We start from the raw sequence: 15,197 nt of genomic DNA on the forward strand, positions 1-15,197 counted from the left end.
AGAAGTGGGGGGAGATTAATTACAAAAAAAGCGTACTTAAGTGCTAATTTCTGTGAAACAGTTTGTAATAAAGGAGAGATCAGTATGTAAACCTAGAGGGGAGACTTCTTCATTTTAGTATGAAGGGTTTGGTTGTGTACACACACACACACACACACATATATCAGTGTTCACAGTCTTCATACAATTCTGACTCTGATGTTATCCACGCTCAACTTGCTGTGTCCCATAAAGTCTGAACAGTCCCTTTGCGGGTTCATCTCACACCGCCGTAGGCAGGTCACCCTCCTACTCGAGAAATGCCATGACTTGACCTTATTAGTTGCAAAGGATATCACAGTTGTCAATGTGCATCAGGGAAGCAGTCTAAAATTCAGCCTCCCACTCAGCTTCCACCCTTATTACTGGCAACTTACAGGGGGAGAAAAGCCAGTTGTTATTTTAAGTGCACAAAGCCAGTGACAAAGTAAGGAAATGTAACAGTTATTGAATGCCTACTCTGTATAAGGCACTGTTTTGTAGCATAAAAACAAACAAACAAACAAACAAACAACAAACAGAGCTACCTTCCTAGTTTCGTGCTTCCAAGTTGGGGTATTATAGTATTTAGCCAGAGAAGCTTGGGATGCCCAGTGCCTCAGTGTGGTCCTACATCCCACCATGCACTTTGGAGATTCAATGCTCAGGAGAGAGAATTAACCGTAGCACCTAAAGAGGCTTGCCTGTCATCACTCTGGCATCACAAATGGGTCGTGACAAATGCCTCTGACACAAAGCACTTAGTGCAGTGCTTCCTGCTCCGTCTCCAGCCCAGTTTTAGGAAGCCTTTTTTTTTTTTTTTTAAGATCTTATTTATTTATTTGAGATAGAGAGAGCATGAGCAGGAAGAGAGAAAAAGGGAGATGGAGTTGACTCCCTGCTGAGCACAGAGCCCACCTTAGGACCCAGGACCCTGAGATCGTGATGTGGACTGAAGGCAGACACTTAACCAGCTGAGCCACCCAGACACTGAGGAAGTCTTAATGCCATGCCTCCAAGTGTCAGCTTGCTTACCCATCTCCACTGGGACTATCCTAATCCAAGCCACCATCATTTCTCTCCTGCTCTACAGTGATGGGCTCCCAACTGGTCCTCCCATCTCTACCTGGCAATCTCTTCTCCACACGGCAGCCAATGAGATTTTTTCTTTCGTAATCCAATTTTACTGAGGTAAAACATACATTAAAAGTACCCATTTTAAGAATATAATTTGATGAATCTTGACAAGTATAGATACACCTATGTCACCAGTACCTCAGTCAAGATAGAACATTTCATCACCTTCAGAAATTCTTTTGTGCCCTTTTGCAGTCAGTTTCCACTCCCCTGGCCCTAGACAATCACAAATCTGCTTTTCTTTATGATAGATTAGATTTATCTTTTCTCACATTTCATGTAAATAAGATCAACTTGAGCTTTAAAAATTCAGATGTTGCCCCTCCTTTACTTGAAGTTTCTGATGACTTTCTAACTCGGGTAGAATAAGATTCTAGTACTTGACCATGGCCTGTGAGGTCTCATAGGGCCCGACTCCTGCTGTCTGGCTTCTCTCTCCCCGCTTGCTTACATAAGCTGGGAGAGGACACTACCTCTTTCCATACCTTTAGCTCACTGCACCCCTTTATGTCTTAGGCCCCTGTGTTCACCATTATTTCTCCTAAAATGCCATTTCCGTAGTCTGGCTTTCCCTTGGCTTTCAGCTTCTTGTTTGATTACCTGAATCTCAGAGGCTTTCTTCAGCTCTCCCTAAGCTGGAGCTTGGCCCAACTCTTGCTTATCTATGACCCTTCTTGTGTTCTGAAATCAGCACGTGTGCTGGTCGGGCTATCTTTTCTGCCTCCCCCTGCCGAACCGGGAGCGGCGAGAGTATAGGAACCATGGCTGTCCTGACCACTCCAGAGCATCTGCTCACAGATCAACCCTGTGGCGGATGTTCAGCACGTGTTGTTGGGATGGACGTGGTTCGTCTGAAGTCAATGCTTCATTGCCAGGTGGTGTTGAAGTTTCACGTCTGGACTTGAATGGAAGCTTTCCCTTGCCACTGACAGCCACACGGAGGGATCTGTCATAATATCCCTCTCTGAAGCCCAGAGGCTCAGGTTGACCCTACAGTTAGCAAAATCAGTAGGCTCATTAAGATCCAATGAAGATGAATTAATGGGCTCTGGATGTGTGGCACCCAGGAGTCTTTTGGCCTGCCTCTCTGATTAACCCTGTTTGATGTAGTTTGAATCGAGTTTTAGAAAACAGGCTGAGAAAAGGAAATGGCAAAGGGGGGCGGGGCAGGGACCAAAATCACTTATAAAAATCTGCCAAATAGGAAAGAAAATCTTTGAGCTACAGGAGACCCGGACCGTTAAAAACCTTCTTTAGGCTTGGGAGCTGGTAGCAGAGAGGAGATAAAAAAGTGCTTTTAGGTTGTGAGTACTTGGAAAGTGACAGTGTCACTGAAAACACAGCCTAGTGATTAGAAAGGAGATTTTCCAGCAGGGCTGTTACAAATGTGGAACAAGTTCAGAATTACAGCCCCAAACGGAATGTCCCTGGTAAAATGCATTCTATAGAAATAAGACATCCAGAGTAATTTGGGGCTGTATTTTTAGGACTTTCAGACTGATTGCCCGGAGGGCTCAGCTAGGATTTCTTTTCTCTGAAGAATGCATTGTACTGTTAGATGGGGTATTACAGGTCATGGTCCACCTGCCTCCAAAGCCTCAGGACTGGGCTCCCAAGAGGCGAGATGGGAACCGAGCCTGTAACAAATCCTTCGGGTCCCCAGGGAAAGCACAGTGTTCTGTGGAGAGAGACCGTGACTTCTTTATGCATTCAGCTGACCGTTCTCTGCTGGAGCTAGCCAGCCAGCTTCCCCAGGAAATTCTTGACCACGCATCCCACTCCTGCACACAGGCTGTGACTCTGCATGGTGTATTGGAACGGAGTGGAACTGAATCTTCAGGAGAGTGCCCAAGCCCCAGGAGAAAAAAGTGCACCCAGACTCAGCCTCTTGGCCCACAGCCCTCTCTCTTCTTTGCCATTGACTCTTCACTAAAAATCTAAGGATTTCTAGGTCCAACTCAGGATCATAGACAGCGCAAGTGTGTGTGTGCAGGGAGTGGATTTGGAGGATACTATTTAAGACTTCAGCAGCTGCCTTATTATTTATAAAAGGTGTGATTTGGTTTGTCAGTGTAATACCCAGATTAGGAGCCCTAGGGATATGAGTACCATGAAGACAAGACCTGAAGGCTGTTAGTACAGAGGTTGGGGAAAAGAGAAAGTGGAAAGAGAAGCTGATTGATTCTCAAATAATCTAACAGTTTTTTTAAGTTGATTTTATTCATGTTGGGGGCGGGGGACATGTCTCCCTATCAGTTAGTAATTCTCCATTGGCCATCCACAGTGCTAAGAAGACAGTAGCTAGTTAATGCATCATTTAAATCCAACAGACACGTATTGGACACTAGCAATAGCCAAAGGATTTCACTGGTTAAAATGAAAAATAAAATAATATGGCAAAACAACATTGGGACCTTGGTTCTTTCCACAGTTTGGCAACTGTGGCCATTGCCGCTATGAACATTGGAGTACAGATGGTCCTTCTTTTCACTACCTCTGTATCTTTAGGGTAAATACCCAGTAGTATAATTGCAGGGTCATAGGGAAGCTCTATTTTTAATTTCTTTTTTTATTATTTTTTAATTTTTTTATAAACATATAATGTATTTTTATCCCTAGGGGTACAGGTCTGTGAATCGCAAGGCTTACACATTTCACAGCACTCACCATAGCACATACCCTCCCCAATGTCCATAACCCCACCACCCTCTCCCCACCCCCCTCCCCTCCCCCCAGCAACCCTCAGCCTGTTTTGTGAGATTGAGTCTTTTATGGTTTGTCTCCCTCCCGATCCCATCTTCTTTCATTTTTTCTTTTCCTACCCCCCCAAGCCCCCCATGTTGCATCTCCATTTCCTCATATCAGGGAGATCATATGATAGTTGTCTTTCTCTGGTTGACTTATTTTGCTAAGCCTAATACCCTCTAGTTCCATCCACGTTGTCGCAAATGGCAAGATTTCATTTCTTTTGATGGCTGCATAGTATTCCATTGTATATGCCCTTCAAGAGATGAATGGATAAAGAAGATATGGTATACACACACACACACACACACACACACACACAATGGAGTATTACGCCTCCATCAGAAAGAATGAATATCCAGCTTTTGTATCGATATGGACAGGACTGGAGGAGATTATGCTGAGTGAGATAAGTCAAGCAGAAAGAGTCAGTCATATGGTTTCACTTACTTGGGGAGCATAAGGAATAGCATGGAGGACATTGGGAGATGGAGAGGAGAAGTGAGTTGGGGGAAATTGGAGGGGGAGACAAACCGTGAGAGACTGTGGACTGAGAAACAAACTGAGGCTTTTGGAGGGGAGAGTGGTGGGGGGGTGGGGTGAGCCTGGTGGTGGGTATTAAGGAGGACACGTATTGCATGGAGCACTGGGTATGGTGCATAAACAATGAATTTTGAAACACTGAAAAATAAAATAAAATAATTTAAAAAAAGAACCAAAAACCAAACAACATTGGGACCTAGAGATCCACAGTGGGTTTCAGGAGTCTGTGAGCTCCCTGGAATTGAATACAGAACCCTGTGCGCATTTGCTTTTGAGTATTGTTTCTTGGGCTAGACCCCTTAATTTGCCTCAGATCCTCAAACTCTAAATCTGATCCTGAAAAGATGAAAGACGAGGGATCTAGTTGCCGCTAGGCTTGACCAGCTGGTGATAGCCCTGTGACTGTGTGTGAGGAAAGACACACAGGGCAATTTCCAAACATGTACTACGCTGCTCCCTCCATACTCTGTCATCAGCCATGAAGTCCTGGTGGTCTCAGTGTACAGTTCCGTATTTTCTTAATGTGGAAAGATAAGGGGAGTAGAGAGATGCCTGTGGGGCTAACTGTACTTTGACTCTACTGAATTAGAGATAACTCTGGAAAGATGCTCAGATATTTATGACATGGTTGGTAAAGGGAGAAAAGAGGGTGAGAAGGTTGGAGAGAAGGCAGGAAAAGAGAGGTAAGCAAAGCGTCCCCTGCCTGGGCAAAATGTGCATAACAATTAGAGACCTTGTCCTGTGTCCTGCAGGATTTGGCAGTGGCTTGATAGCCATTATAATAAACCTCTCCATTAATTGTTGATGATTTGACTTAGACAGATATCCCAAGCTGGTCAGGTACAAAAGTTCAACTTTAAAAAAAGTAAAGATGAATTGCTAAACATTGTTTTTCTTTGAGCATTGATGTAGACTATGTAACTTCCTTGAAAAAATGGAAAGGGGTGGGGGGGAAAGCCACGAATATTCTCCTCATACCAGCTGGGGGCAATCCAGTACTGCAAATGTGAGAGTGGAGAAAAAAGTGCACCAAAAAGAGCACTTCTAACGTTGTTGCTACAGCCTGAACTCAAATTAATTTATCTCGAGCCTCTGAGAGCCTTACCAACAGAGCAAGGACGAGACGGCCAAATGAAATTGCCCTTTTTCCTCTGTAACAGCAGGTGCCCTATGTCACATAATCCTTGATCAGGTCAGATGGCGTCTGAGCTTCGGAATCTTCTGGACTGTTGGGTGATGAAGTATGTGACAAGCATCTGGCTCAGCATGGCAGACTGGGTACTCCCTTAGCCACGGGTGTTCTGCTCTGTTGGGCGGCACAAGGGACCTTCCAGGAAGCCCATGAGACCCGGCTAATCCCCTAGGAGTTCTGGACTTTTTGGAATGCCATGGAGATGCTCAACATTAATCTGACGATGTGGTTTACACTCGGCCCAACGTACTTCTGGCCTTGTTCTGAGTGAGATGTTCAACAAAGGTCTTTCAGGCGGTCCCTGTATAAAGCATTGTTTGATTCTTCGAGCATCTATTGGCTGTCTCTTTTAGATTCTTGGCCAGGTTCCACAGAAGACTCCAAGGGTGGTACTTGACGTTTTCTCTTTATTTGTAGCGTTTCCCTCTTAGGGAGATAAAACTGTACATACCTCGCATAGGTAATATGAGATTGCACGTGGTCAAATAAACCGTTATGAATCCGAGAAGGGGAGATCCTGATAGGCTACAGCTGTCAGGAAAACTTTCATGGAGGCACCATTTACTGTCTCTGCTTTACTCTGTCTTAACATCAGCGTGGCACAGCCCTGTCCGGGAACGTGCCCAGCAGACAATGCTACCTGTTCTCATAGTCTTCTCGGGCAAGAGGAAACCAAACCTCTGGGTCAGAAAGATTCTTTTTAGAGGGGCAGTCTTCCTTACTCTTACGAAACGTTGTAAAGTAAGAATGCCTTTTTTTGAAACCCTTCCATGTCATTTTCAGGCAAAATCCATCATTTATAATGATCGTTATCCCTGGAGAGTTTACTCTGTGTTGGCAGGGAGGAAAGTCCCTGTTGGGGATCCACTGTTTTACTTTACCAGTATTTTGGCCGCTTTCATCCCTCTGCTTCATTTTTAGTTTTTCATTTACTCTATCCCATATAAATTTAATCATTGTATCTTTGTAGCTCTTTGAATATCTGCTGGCTGAGACTTACAGAGCAGAATGAAAGTAATAACAGAGATACATTGGTAATTCCAAAAACTCAAGTTGATAAGATTAGAAAATAATCTTTTTGAGAGATGAAAAGAAATGTAGGTTCAGATACAAACTTGTAGTTTTTGACAACTCAGTACCAGAACTGTTTTAAATGAAACTCATGTAAGATTTATTATCCTGTATTTGAAAACTGTTGGTATCTTAATCAGAGAATTTGATCGAGATTTTTGCACACAGATTAAAAAGTCCCTCAAATTTTCATTTGAATTGTTATTACTAGTGCATTTTGTCTACAAGCATGACTTTTATATTGACTAATATGGATTCTGATCATACTCTGACGTGGATATTGTGTTGATTTCCTGGTAGACGTTAGGTGAGTTTCAGATGTCATTCTGCACCTTCTGGACAACCGAGACTGATGTCTCCAATGGGCGGTGGCCAAGCAATGCCAGCTGACTTCTTCAGATTCCCCCCCCCCCCAGCTTGAGCAAATCTTTTTACCTGATTTTTCTACCCCATTTTTCCTCCTCTGTCTTACCTGGCTAAACTCTTCTACTTCTTTTCTTTGTTATTGGTATCACTCGGGCCTGAAATGTTCTTTATCTTCCTGAACATCTCACCTGCAATCCATACCTTACCCATTTTTGCTCAGGCACCATTTTCTCCTTGAAGCCTTCCCTTATCCAAAGTTGGACACACAGTCATTTCAGCCTCTAGAACTTCATGTTTCCTCCTTACTGATCTTATGGCTGTTATGCTAGTCTCTTTTGATGGTAGTCAATAGAAAAAATCTTAAATTAAGTACCATATAATGGCAGAGACCAAATGTTAGTCAATGTAAGTCTTTCATAAGCTACGCCTAGTGCCTTACAGTTAGAACACTAAGATATTTGTTGAATGGCCAAATGGCAATCAAGGCAGTAGATCAGACCTAAAATGAAGATGCTCCCTCCAGTTTGGCACCTGTCTTATACTTAGTGGACACAGATACCTGTGGAATAGGAGACGAGTACATGAATGAATGGCTAGATGGGTTGGGTGGATGAATGCGTGGATGCTTTGAATCTGGACTTTAAGTGATGGTTTAGATTACATGTCTTTATGACCCTCATTTCTCCTCTTCTCAGCCCTATTGTTCACTACACCTTCACCTTAAGGTCTCTGAGAATCCCTACACATCAGGGATCATTGCCAGCCGAGACACAGCGCCCAGCATCATAGTGGCTTCAGGTAAGAAGCTTGCCTGGTGGGCTTGCTGTTGCAAATTGTATTTATTTTAGAAGCTAGGTATCTGTGCTGGGAACTTAATGAGCAAGCAAAAAAAGTCACTCAAACAACTGACCCTGGAGAAACTGCGCTAAGAAACCCTTGCTCACGTACAGTGTTGACAGTCTCGGTCTGTCTCGGGCAGCATAGATGGCCAGTAGAGCCTATTGTTAGCTTTTGCAAGCAGCTCCTTTCACTAATGGTGACATGCTTTCTCTAGGTAATATAGGTTCTGAATTATCAGACAGCGACATCAGCATGTTTGTCTCGTCAGACGCAGGGAACACCTGGAGGCAGGTAAGCAGACATCCTGGGTCGAGTTGCTGCATTTTAAATGACATCTAAACATTGTTCAACTTGGTTAAATTCTGGGAACTCCTTTGGCTCTACGTAGATCCTAAAGCTCGTCAATGTGTTTATTTCCTTTTTTGTTTTATGGGAGTCTTAAATAAGTCTTTGAGTTTAGCAAATATTTATGCAATGTGATTTTTTTTTTTGTCATTCAATAAAAATGACCCTTTTTTCAGAGCCTCTATGTAAGAAAGTTTGTAAGTTACAATGAGACCAAATTGGAGCTGACTGAATTTTTTTTCCACAGAAGAAAACCAGGATCCCCAAGGGGTTATTATATGGGAACACGGAGCCTGAAGGGTGGATTCTATCCCCAACACTGAGTTGCCACCATAAATCCCTCTTGCCTTGGAGTCAGAGTAGAAAGGAATGCAGTGATACAGAAACAGCCATTACCCAGGTGGTGGTCTGAAATGTTTAAATTTCATGTGCAGAAGACAAAGTAATAACCATCAGGGTGCATAAGTTGGAAAACGTAGAAATTGAATCACTTTAAACCAACGTGTTTAGCTTAAATGCTTCCTCTCTATATTCTAAATGAAAATTAGATACCCATAGCTTATAAAACAAGCATTTAATGAGGTTTAGCAATCATAACAAGATATGTGTCTAATGCATGGTTGTTACACTTCAATAAATATATTTTAATAACCTGCTGACGTTTAATTATCATACAATAACTAGCACCATAAATTGAAATCTAATGCACAGGTAATCACACAGAAATGAGAACACTCTGCTTTAAATTTTAGACAGAGAGGTCCATGCCGTGGTCCAATTACCATTTCCTAACCTCAGACCCTTCGTAGATCCTCTGTATGATTCACATGGTTTGAGAAGAGTGAGGCAAGAAGGAAATTTGCTTAAGTTGCTTAAACCCCAGGGCTATTGATCTTGGGGTTTGGGATCTTGATCATGTAGGAACTTGGACTGTTAAGCTGCCTCTGGAGAACAGTTCAAGAGCCAGGATCCCATTTTGTTTCTTCCAGCACCCAAACCAAGCAGAGAGCTCTCTACATCTGTAGTCCTGGGATATCTTTTAGGTAGAAGAGATAAACAAGAGGGAAAATAATTATGTCTGTAGTGTAGCCACAGACAAGGCAATACCAACAGTGCAATTATGAGAAAACAACACATGTCTCGTACGGAGAGGACACAGAAATTGTTTGCAGCCCATCTCCACTTGACTTCAAGTTGATTTCTGCACATTTGGCAAAAAACCTAAAGGACACATGTACCCCAAGTTGATTGCATTTTGATCAGAACTACATTAGGCTTGGTAGCAAATCTATGAATTGAACAGGAACAGCTTTCCTTCGTAATACTTGGACACTTTGAAGTAATTACATTCTAGAAAGGGCACAGTAACGCCGCAGGTCCCAGCCCCGTGAGTTACTCTATGCCTGGCCTTAGGCAGATCCCATCTCTCTAAACCTGTCAAAATGAGAATGTTGGAGTAAGGTATCTCTAAGCTTTCTTCCTTCTAAAGATGTTGCACAATAGGATGGTTATCCAGTATTCTGACATCGTCATCCGTGGGAATCAACAGAACTTACCGCAAAGAGATGGGAATATAACTATGAACACATAACTCTTAATTCTTCAGATTTCTTTTGTGGCACACCTAAAAACATTTAGTATAACTCCAATGGTACATGTGGTCGCCCTTGGGAAGCACTGTTTATAACTGTTTCTCCAAAGATTTTGGGAAACCCTGTTCTCTCATGGGAGGGATTTATCTCCTCAAACGAAGACTCATTCTCTGAACTCTGGGCATGTGTGGATGTGGTGTGTGTCCATGTGGCTGCGTTTTCCTCTTGCAGATCTTTGAAGAGGAGCACAGTGTTTTATATCTGGACCAGGGTGGAGTCCTGGTGGCTATGAAGCACACGTCGCTCCCGATTCGACATCTCTGGTAAAGGCATGAGTCATGACCAGATGGCTCCATCCCGCTAAGCCCAGCTGACGGGTCAGGCTGTCGGATGGGGACTGTGTTGGCAGTAAAACATCAGCGTCTACTAGAACATAATTTATAGCTTTGCTCTACTAAAATAAGATGATTGCATGCAGTTTCCTAGAAGAAGGAGGGAAGGGAGGAAGGAGAGAGAAAGAGAAAGATTGAGACTGATTCTGCCCCTGAGAGAGGAGTTAGTTGCATGGTGGTTTTCAAATATGTCATTGCCCTCCCTCCTAGTACCTTCCTTATTGCTTCAGGGCACTCCCGGTTACAGTGGCCTGTCAGGTACAATGGGGAGAAGTTAAGAGTAGCTTAACGTGTATTCATTATGTGTGTCTGCACAGAGATCAGCAATTCAGGACACATCTCTCCTTGTCTCTTTCCCCTGCTCCTCCTTCCTTGGTTTCCTTTGGTGGGGGTGGTGGGATGGGGTGACAAACCACAGCTCTTCCTGTAGGTCTCACACAGAGGGATGTGCAAGGCCTCCCTTCCAGCATGCTTTCCAGAAGGTTCCTTCATCTGTGTTTTTGAAAGGGGGTCTCTCCACAGGCAAGCTTGTTCAAAACCAAAAGCGTGGTTTTCCCTCTGGTCTTAGTTACTTTGGAGGCCTACAGGAAAGCTGCCGAAATAAGAGAAACAGAGGCTTAGCTTGGGGGGGAAGACATCCACAGAGAAAGGCAGAGCCTAAGAACCATCCCATGCGACCAGCAGGGCTGCAGACCTCTCTTGCTCTCAGGAGCCAGTCCTTCTGTACCCCCTCCTCCGTGAGTCAGCTAGCATTCGTAACAGGAGGAGGGAAGCCGCTCAGGATTTGCTCACTTAGAGGCAGCTGGTTCAAGTCCATCTAAGTAGGTCTCATAAGGCCATTGCTCCTCAGAATCACCAGTAAGGCCTGCTGCTAGATTGCAGTGAGGTTTGGGAGAGGGTCACATTGAGATCTAAGATCTAATATCCAAATTTAAAAAAAATTCTATCAAAGACTTATTATTATTCCCATTTCGTACAGCTCTCCCCTTATAGCTGTTATAACACATCTGGGTCCCAGATTGCTTGGCTAACGGTATTTCTACCTTCTGATGTAATTAAGAATACTTATTCATATAAAAGGCTCACTTTGACAGTGCCCCGGGTACTTTTAAAATGTATTCTCTCCTGGCTGATAGTATCTTTCCTCTGAAAAGACTTTTTTTTTTTTTTCCTTTTGAGATCTGATGCCTATTATTTTTTTCTTTCATTAGGTTGAGTTTTGATGAAGGGAGATCTTGGAGCAAGTACAGTTTCACATCTATTCCACTTTTTGTGGATGGGGTTCTGGGTGAGCCTGGGGAGGAGACTCTAATCATGACGTAAGTGAAAAAGTATGATGTCTTCTAATCATAATATAAATCCAGGAACATGTTGTTCTTTGTTTTCTTTTTAAAGATTTGATTCATTCATTTATTTGAGAGAACGAGAGAGCATGAGCCGGGCGGGGAGGCTGAGGGTGGTGGCGGGAAGAGGCAGAGAATCAGAAGCAGATCCCATGCCATGCACAGAGCCCCATGTGGGGCTCGATCTCACAACCATGAGCTCTCAACCTAAGGCACCATCCAGATTCAGCCAGCAAATGGACTGAGCCACCCAGGTGTCCCCTGGAAACCTATTGTTTTTAGCAAAGCCTACTCACTCCACTACTGTTAGATTTGAAATTGCCAGCAAGGTCAGTACATCTCGCTTCATTGTTTCTCAGCAATAGGGAAAGAAAAATGTGGGTTCCCATTTTCTTGGCTCTTTACTAATTAGGACACCCACACTGAGGGCTGGCGGCAAGAGGACACAACTTATTTCTTCCTATACTGAATGGGCCTGGGAAAATGAGACGTGATTGTTTCAAAAGAAAATAAAACTATAAATTTAAAACTTTAATAATTAACTGAATATACAGAAAATCACAGGCATTTAAGAATGATTTCACTTTAAGACAGAACACAGCTTGATCAAAACCCCACAAAGGATTTTCTTTTTTCCTGGCTCTTTACCTAACCCACGTGTAAGGTTATATTAGAAAAACCGTTAGAACAATCTGTTCTTGTGAAATTGTATTTGCACTCATTCTTGTCTGGAAAGTGATGATCATTAATTTGTGAAAGACTTGATTAATGACTTGCCTGCTTAAGGGTTTTAAAACATGAACTTTGAATTTGTAATATGAACTGTGAAGGGTTTGGTTTTTGTTTTTTTTTCCCATCCCCTGGAAAATTGGACATGGAAAACAGAAGTTTTAAAGTAGTCAACCCTGTAATCAATGAAAATTTAAAAATCAATGAATAGTTGGTATTATTTTTAATTTTTTCTAATTTTTTGTCCCTTCTTTTAATGATAGAGAAGAGGAACAAAAACTTAGTATGCCTCTTAGCTGTACTTTTGCCCACCAAACACAGAGCCAGATGAGCTGTTTGTTCCGTAATTTGCCTTTATTCAGTCTTTTTTTTTTTTTTTTCAGTATTTTATTTATTCATTCATGAGAGGCAGGGGGAGAAGCAGGGACCCTGATGCAGAACTTGATCCCAGGACCCTGGTGTCATGACCTGAGCCAAAGGCAGACTATTAACCGACTGAGCCACCCAGGCGCCCCTTTTATCCAGTTTTCATATTGGCAGAACGCAGATGAAAAAGTGCTGACTGGAAAGGCTACTTTGTGGCTTTTCTCCACAGTTGGCTCTGACTGGTGACTAGATACCTGAGTTTGTCTGAGTAAGGAGAGAATGCAGAGTGCGGGACGCAGTTCTCACTACCAGGCCCTCCTGGCCACCCTCCCCAGGGACAGGCAGGACAGTGAAACAGCACAGAAACCGTGGAAACCACGGACCTTAGCAGGAGAACCTAGGTGTGTAATCCTGGACCACATCGAAGGCAGCGCTTGCGATCGTTTCCTTAATTGTTTTTTTTTTTCTTGTCAGCCATTCTTGTGGTAAATAGGCAGAAATGAGTTTTTTGTCAGGCTCTGACTGGGCCCGTTCTTAGTCGTTTGACTTTCTTTTTTGCACGTTAGCGAAATGCTCTGAGCCTCAGATTACCCATGGGTGATTCAGAGCCAGTAACAGTCACCCTCCTCATCGCTGTGTTTTGGGGATTAAGTGATCTGCTCAGTGTGAAATGTTGAGTGTTGGGCTAAGCTCGCGGTCAACCCGCAGCGCAGGCGACGACGGGCATCGCTCCGATGGTGATTATTTTTCTCATTGCGAACCCTGTAGCGTGTTTGGACACTTCAGCCACCGCTCCGAGTGGCAGCTGGTCAAGGTGGACTACAAGTCCATTTTCGACCGACGGTGTGCCGAGGAAGACTACAGACCCTGGCAGCTGCACAGCCAGGTAGGGGGCGCCGAGCTGAGCGGCAGTCCTGGGTGGAGGGCATGGGGTGTCTGTCGTGCAGGTGTAGGGATCGGGGTCCTCACGGCCACAGCTTCCCTCTCCGGCTTCATCTAAAGCTACATCGACTGATTTCTTACATGTTTTGTGTTCCACAACAGTGAACAAACTCAACACTTACGGCTTGTTGTGAAGTAATTTCTTTTTTTATTGTGCTAGGATATAATGAGATAAAATTCAAATGTGCTTGGCTTAGACTTAGAACTCAAAATGAAATACCAACTCAGCACGCAGATCCAAACAGAATTTATCTGAGCACGTCGTGTGGGTGCAGGGTAGGGGCAGGGGTGAGGAAAGGATCTTCAGTTTTATCGAGCAATGCAAATGGAGACATAAAATAATAAAATTACCCTCGGTGAGCGGTGCCAGTCAAATCCTTCCCTGTCACCCTGCGATTCCTTGGGATTAGGTGGTGCTTCTTGCCTCCTTCCGAGGTACTCAGGGTACAAGGACGCAGAATCATTAATAGGAAGCGTTCCTTCATTCTGGGTCCTCAACTGATCAGCTTGTAGCTGAAAGCATCTCTCCTTTGACTTCCCAATGTGGAAGTCATTCTGCAGGTTCCTCCAAGGAGGGACAGTGGGTCCCCCTGCCTAGCCATCACTATAGTCAAGCAGTGACACATAGTATCCCCAAACTTAGACTAAGTACACTGGATCCTTGAACCACATGGGTTTGAACTGCACAGGTCCACGTACATGCAAATTTTTTTTTCAATAAATGTAGTCCAGTGCTCTAAATATATTTTCTCCTCCTTATGATCTTCTTTTTTTTTTTTTTAAGATTTTATTTATTTATTTGACAGACAGAGGTCACAAGTAGGCAGAGAGGCAGGCAGAGAGAGAGAGAAGAGGAAGCAGGCTCCCTGCGGAGCAGACAGCCCTATGTGGGGCTCAATCCCAGAACCCTGGGATCATGACCTGAGCGGAAGGCAGAGGCTTTAACCCACTGAGCCACCCAGGCACCCCTCCTCCTTATGATTTTCTTAATACCATTTTCTTTTCTCTGGCTTACTTTATTGTAAGAATACAGCATGTAATACATGTAACATACAAAATCTGTGGTTTGTTGGCTATTTACGTTGTCAGGAAGGCTTCCAGTCTGTGGTAAGCTATTAGTAGTTAAGTTTTGGGGGAGTCAAAATTATGTGGATTTTTGGCTGTGTGAGAGGGTTAGAACCTGTAACTTCCGCATTGCTCAAGGGTCAGCTGGAATATATGTACATCTAGATGTGTATATGAGATGGAGCCAATTAAAAGGAATTTGCTCAAGGGACAAAATTCTTTTCTGTCCTTCAGACACATAGCTGTGTTTGACAGCTGGGGCTGCATCCGCCAAAATCATATACTCTTTTTTGGAGCCTCAACAATAAAATTATTGCTCATTTACATTGCTGTTATTTTCCCCTTTGGGATCCACAGGCACTGTGGTATTCAAAGCTTTTATTTATTTTGTAGAGAAACACTGAGTTTAGATCTCTCACTTGTCTGGTAGATGGACATAAAGTCCATGCTATAAAGTCATGTGGGCAGAGGCACAATAAATTGAGGCAAAATGGATCTTTATATTTCTTAG

The 15,197-nt window shown here is 43.4% G+C and overlaps 1 protein-coding gene across 4 annotated transcripts in view; it reads left to right on the forward strand.

Moving 5' to 3' along the window:
- Window positions 1–15,197, forward strand: part of SORCS1 (sortilin related VPS10 domain containing receptor 1) — a 497,774-nt gene that overhangs the window by 397,893 nt on the left and 84,684 nt on the right. For all 4 annotated transcript variants that reach the window (XM_032880513.1, XM_032880527.1, XM_032880538.1 and 1 more), the window contains exons 11-15: window positions 7,768–7,870; window positions 8,127–8,203; window positions 10,081–10,172; window positions 11,453–11,560; window positions 13,448–13,565. In XM_032880513.1, the coding sequence (XP_032736404.1) occupies window positions 7,768–7,870; window positions 8,127–8,203; window positions 10,081–10,172; window positions 11,453–11,560; window positions 13,448–13,565 (498 nt within the window). The remainder of the gene's footprint in view (window positions 1–7,767; window positions 7,871–8,126; window positions 8,204–10,080; window positions 10,173–11,452; window positions 11,561–13,447; window positions 13,566–15,197) is intronic.

This window comes from Lontra canadensis, unplaced genomic scaffold (assembly GCF_010015895.1).
Source record: "Lontra canadensis isolate GAN:19392208 unplaced genomic scaffold, GSC_riverotter_1.0 scaffold3, whole genome shotgun sequence".
Classification (NCBI taxonomy): domain Eukaryota; kingdom Metazoa; phylum Chordata; class Mammalia; order Carnivora; family Mustelidae; genus Lontra; species Lontra canadensis.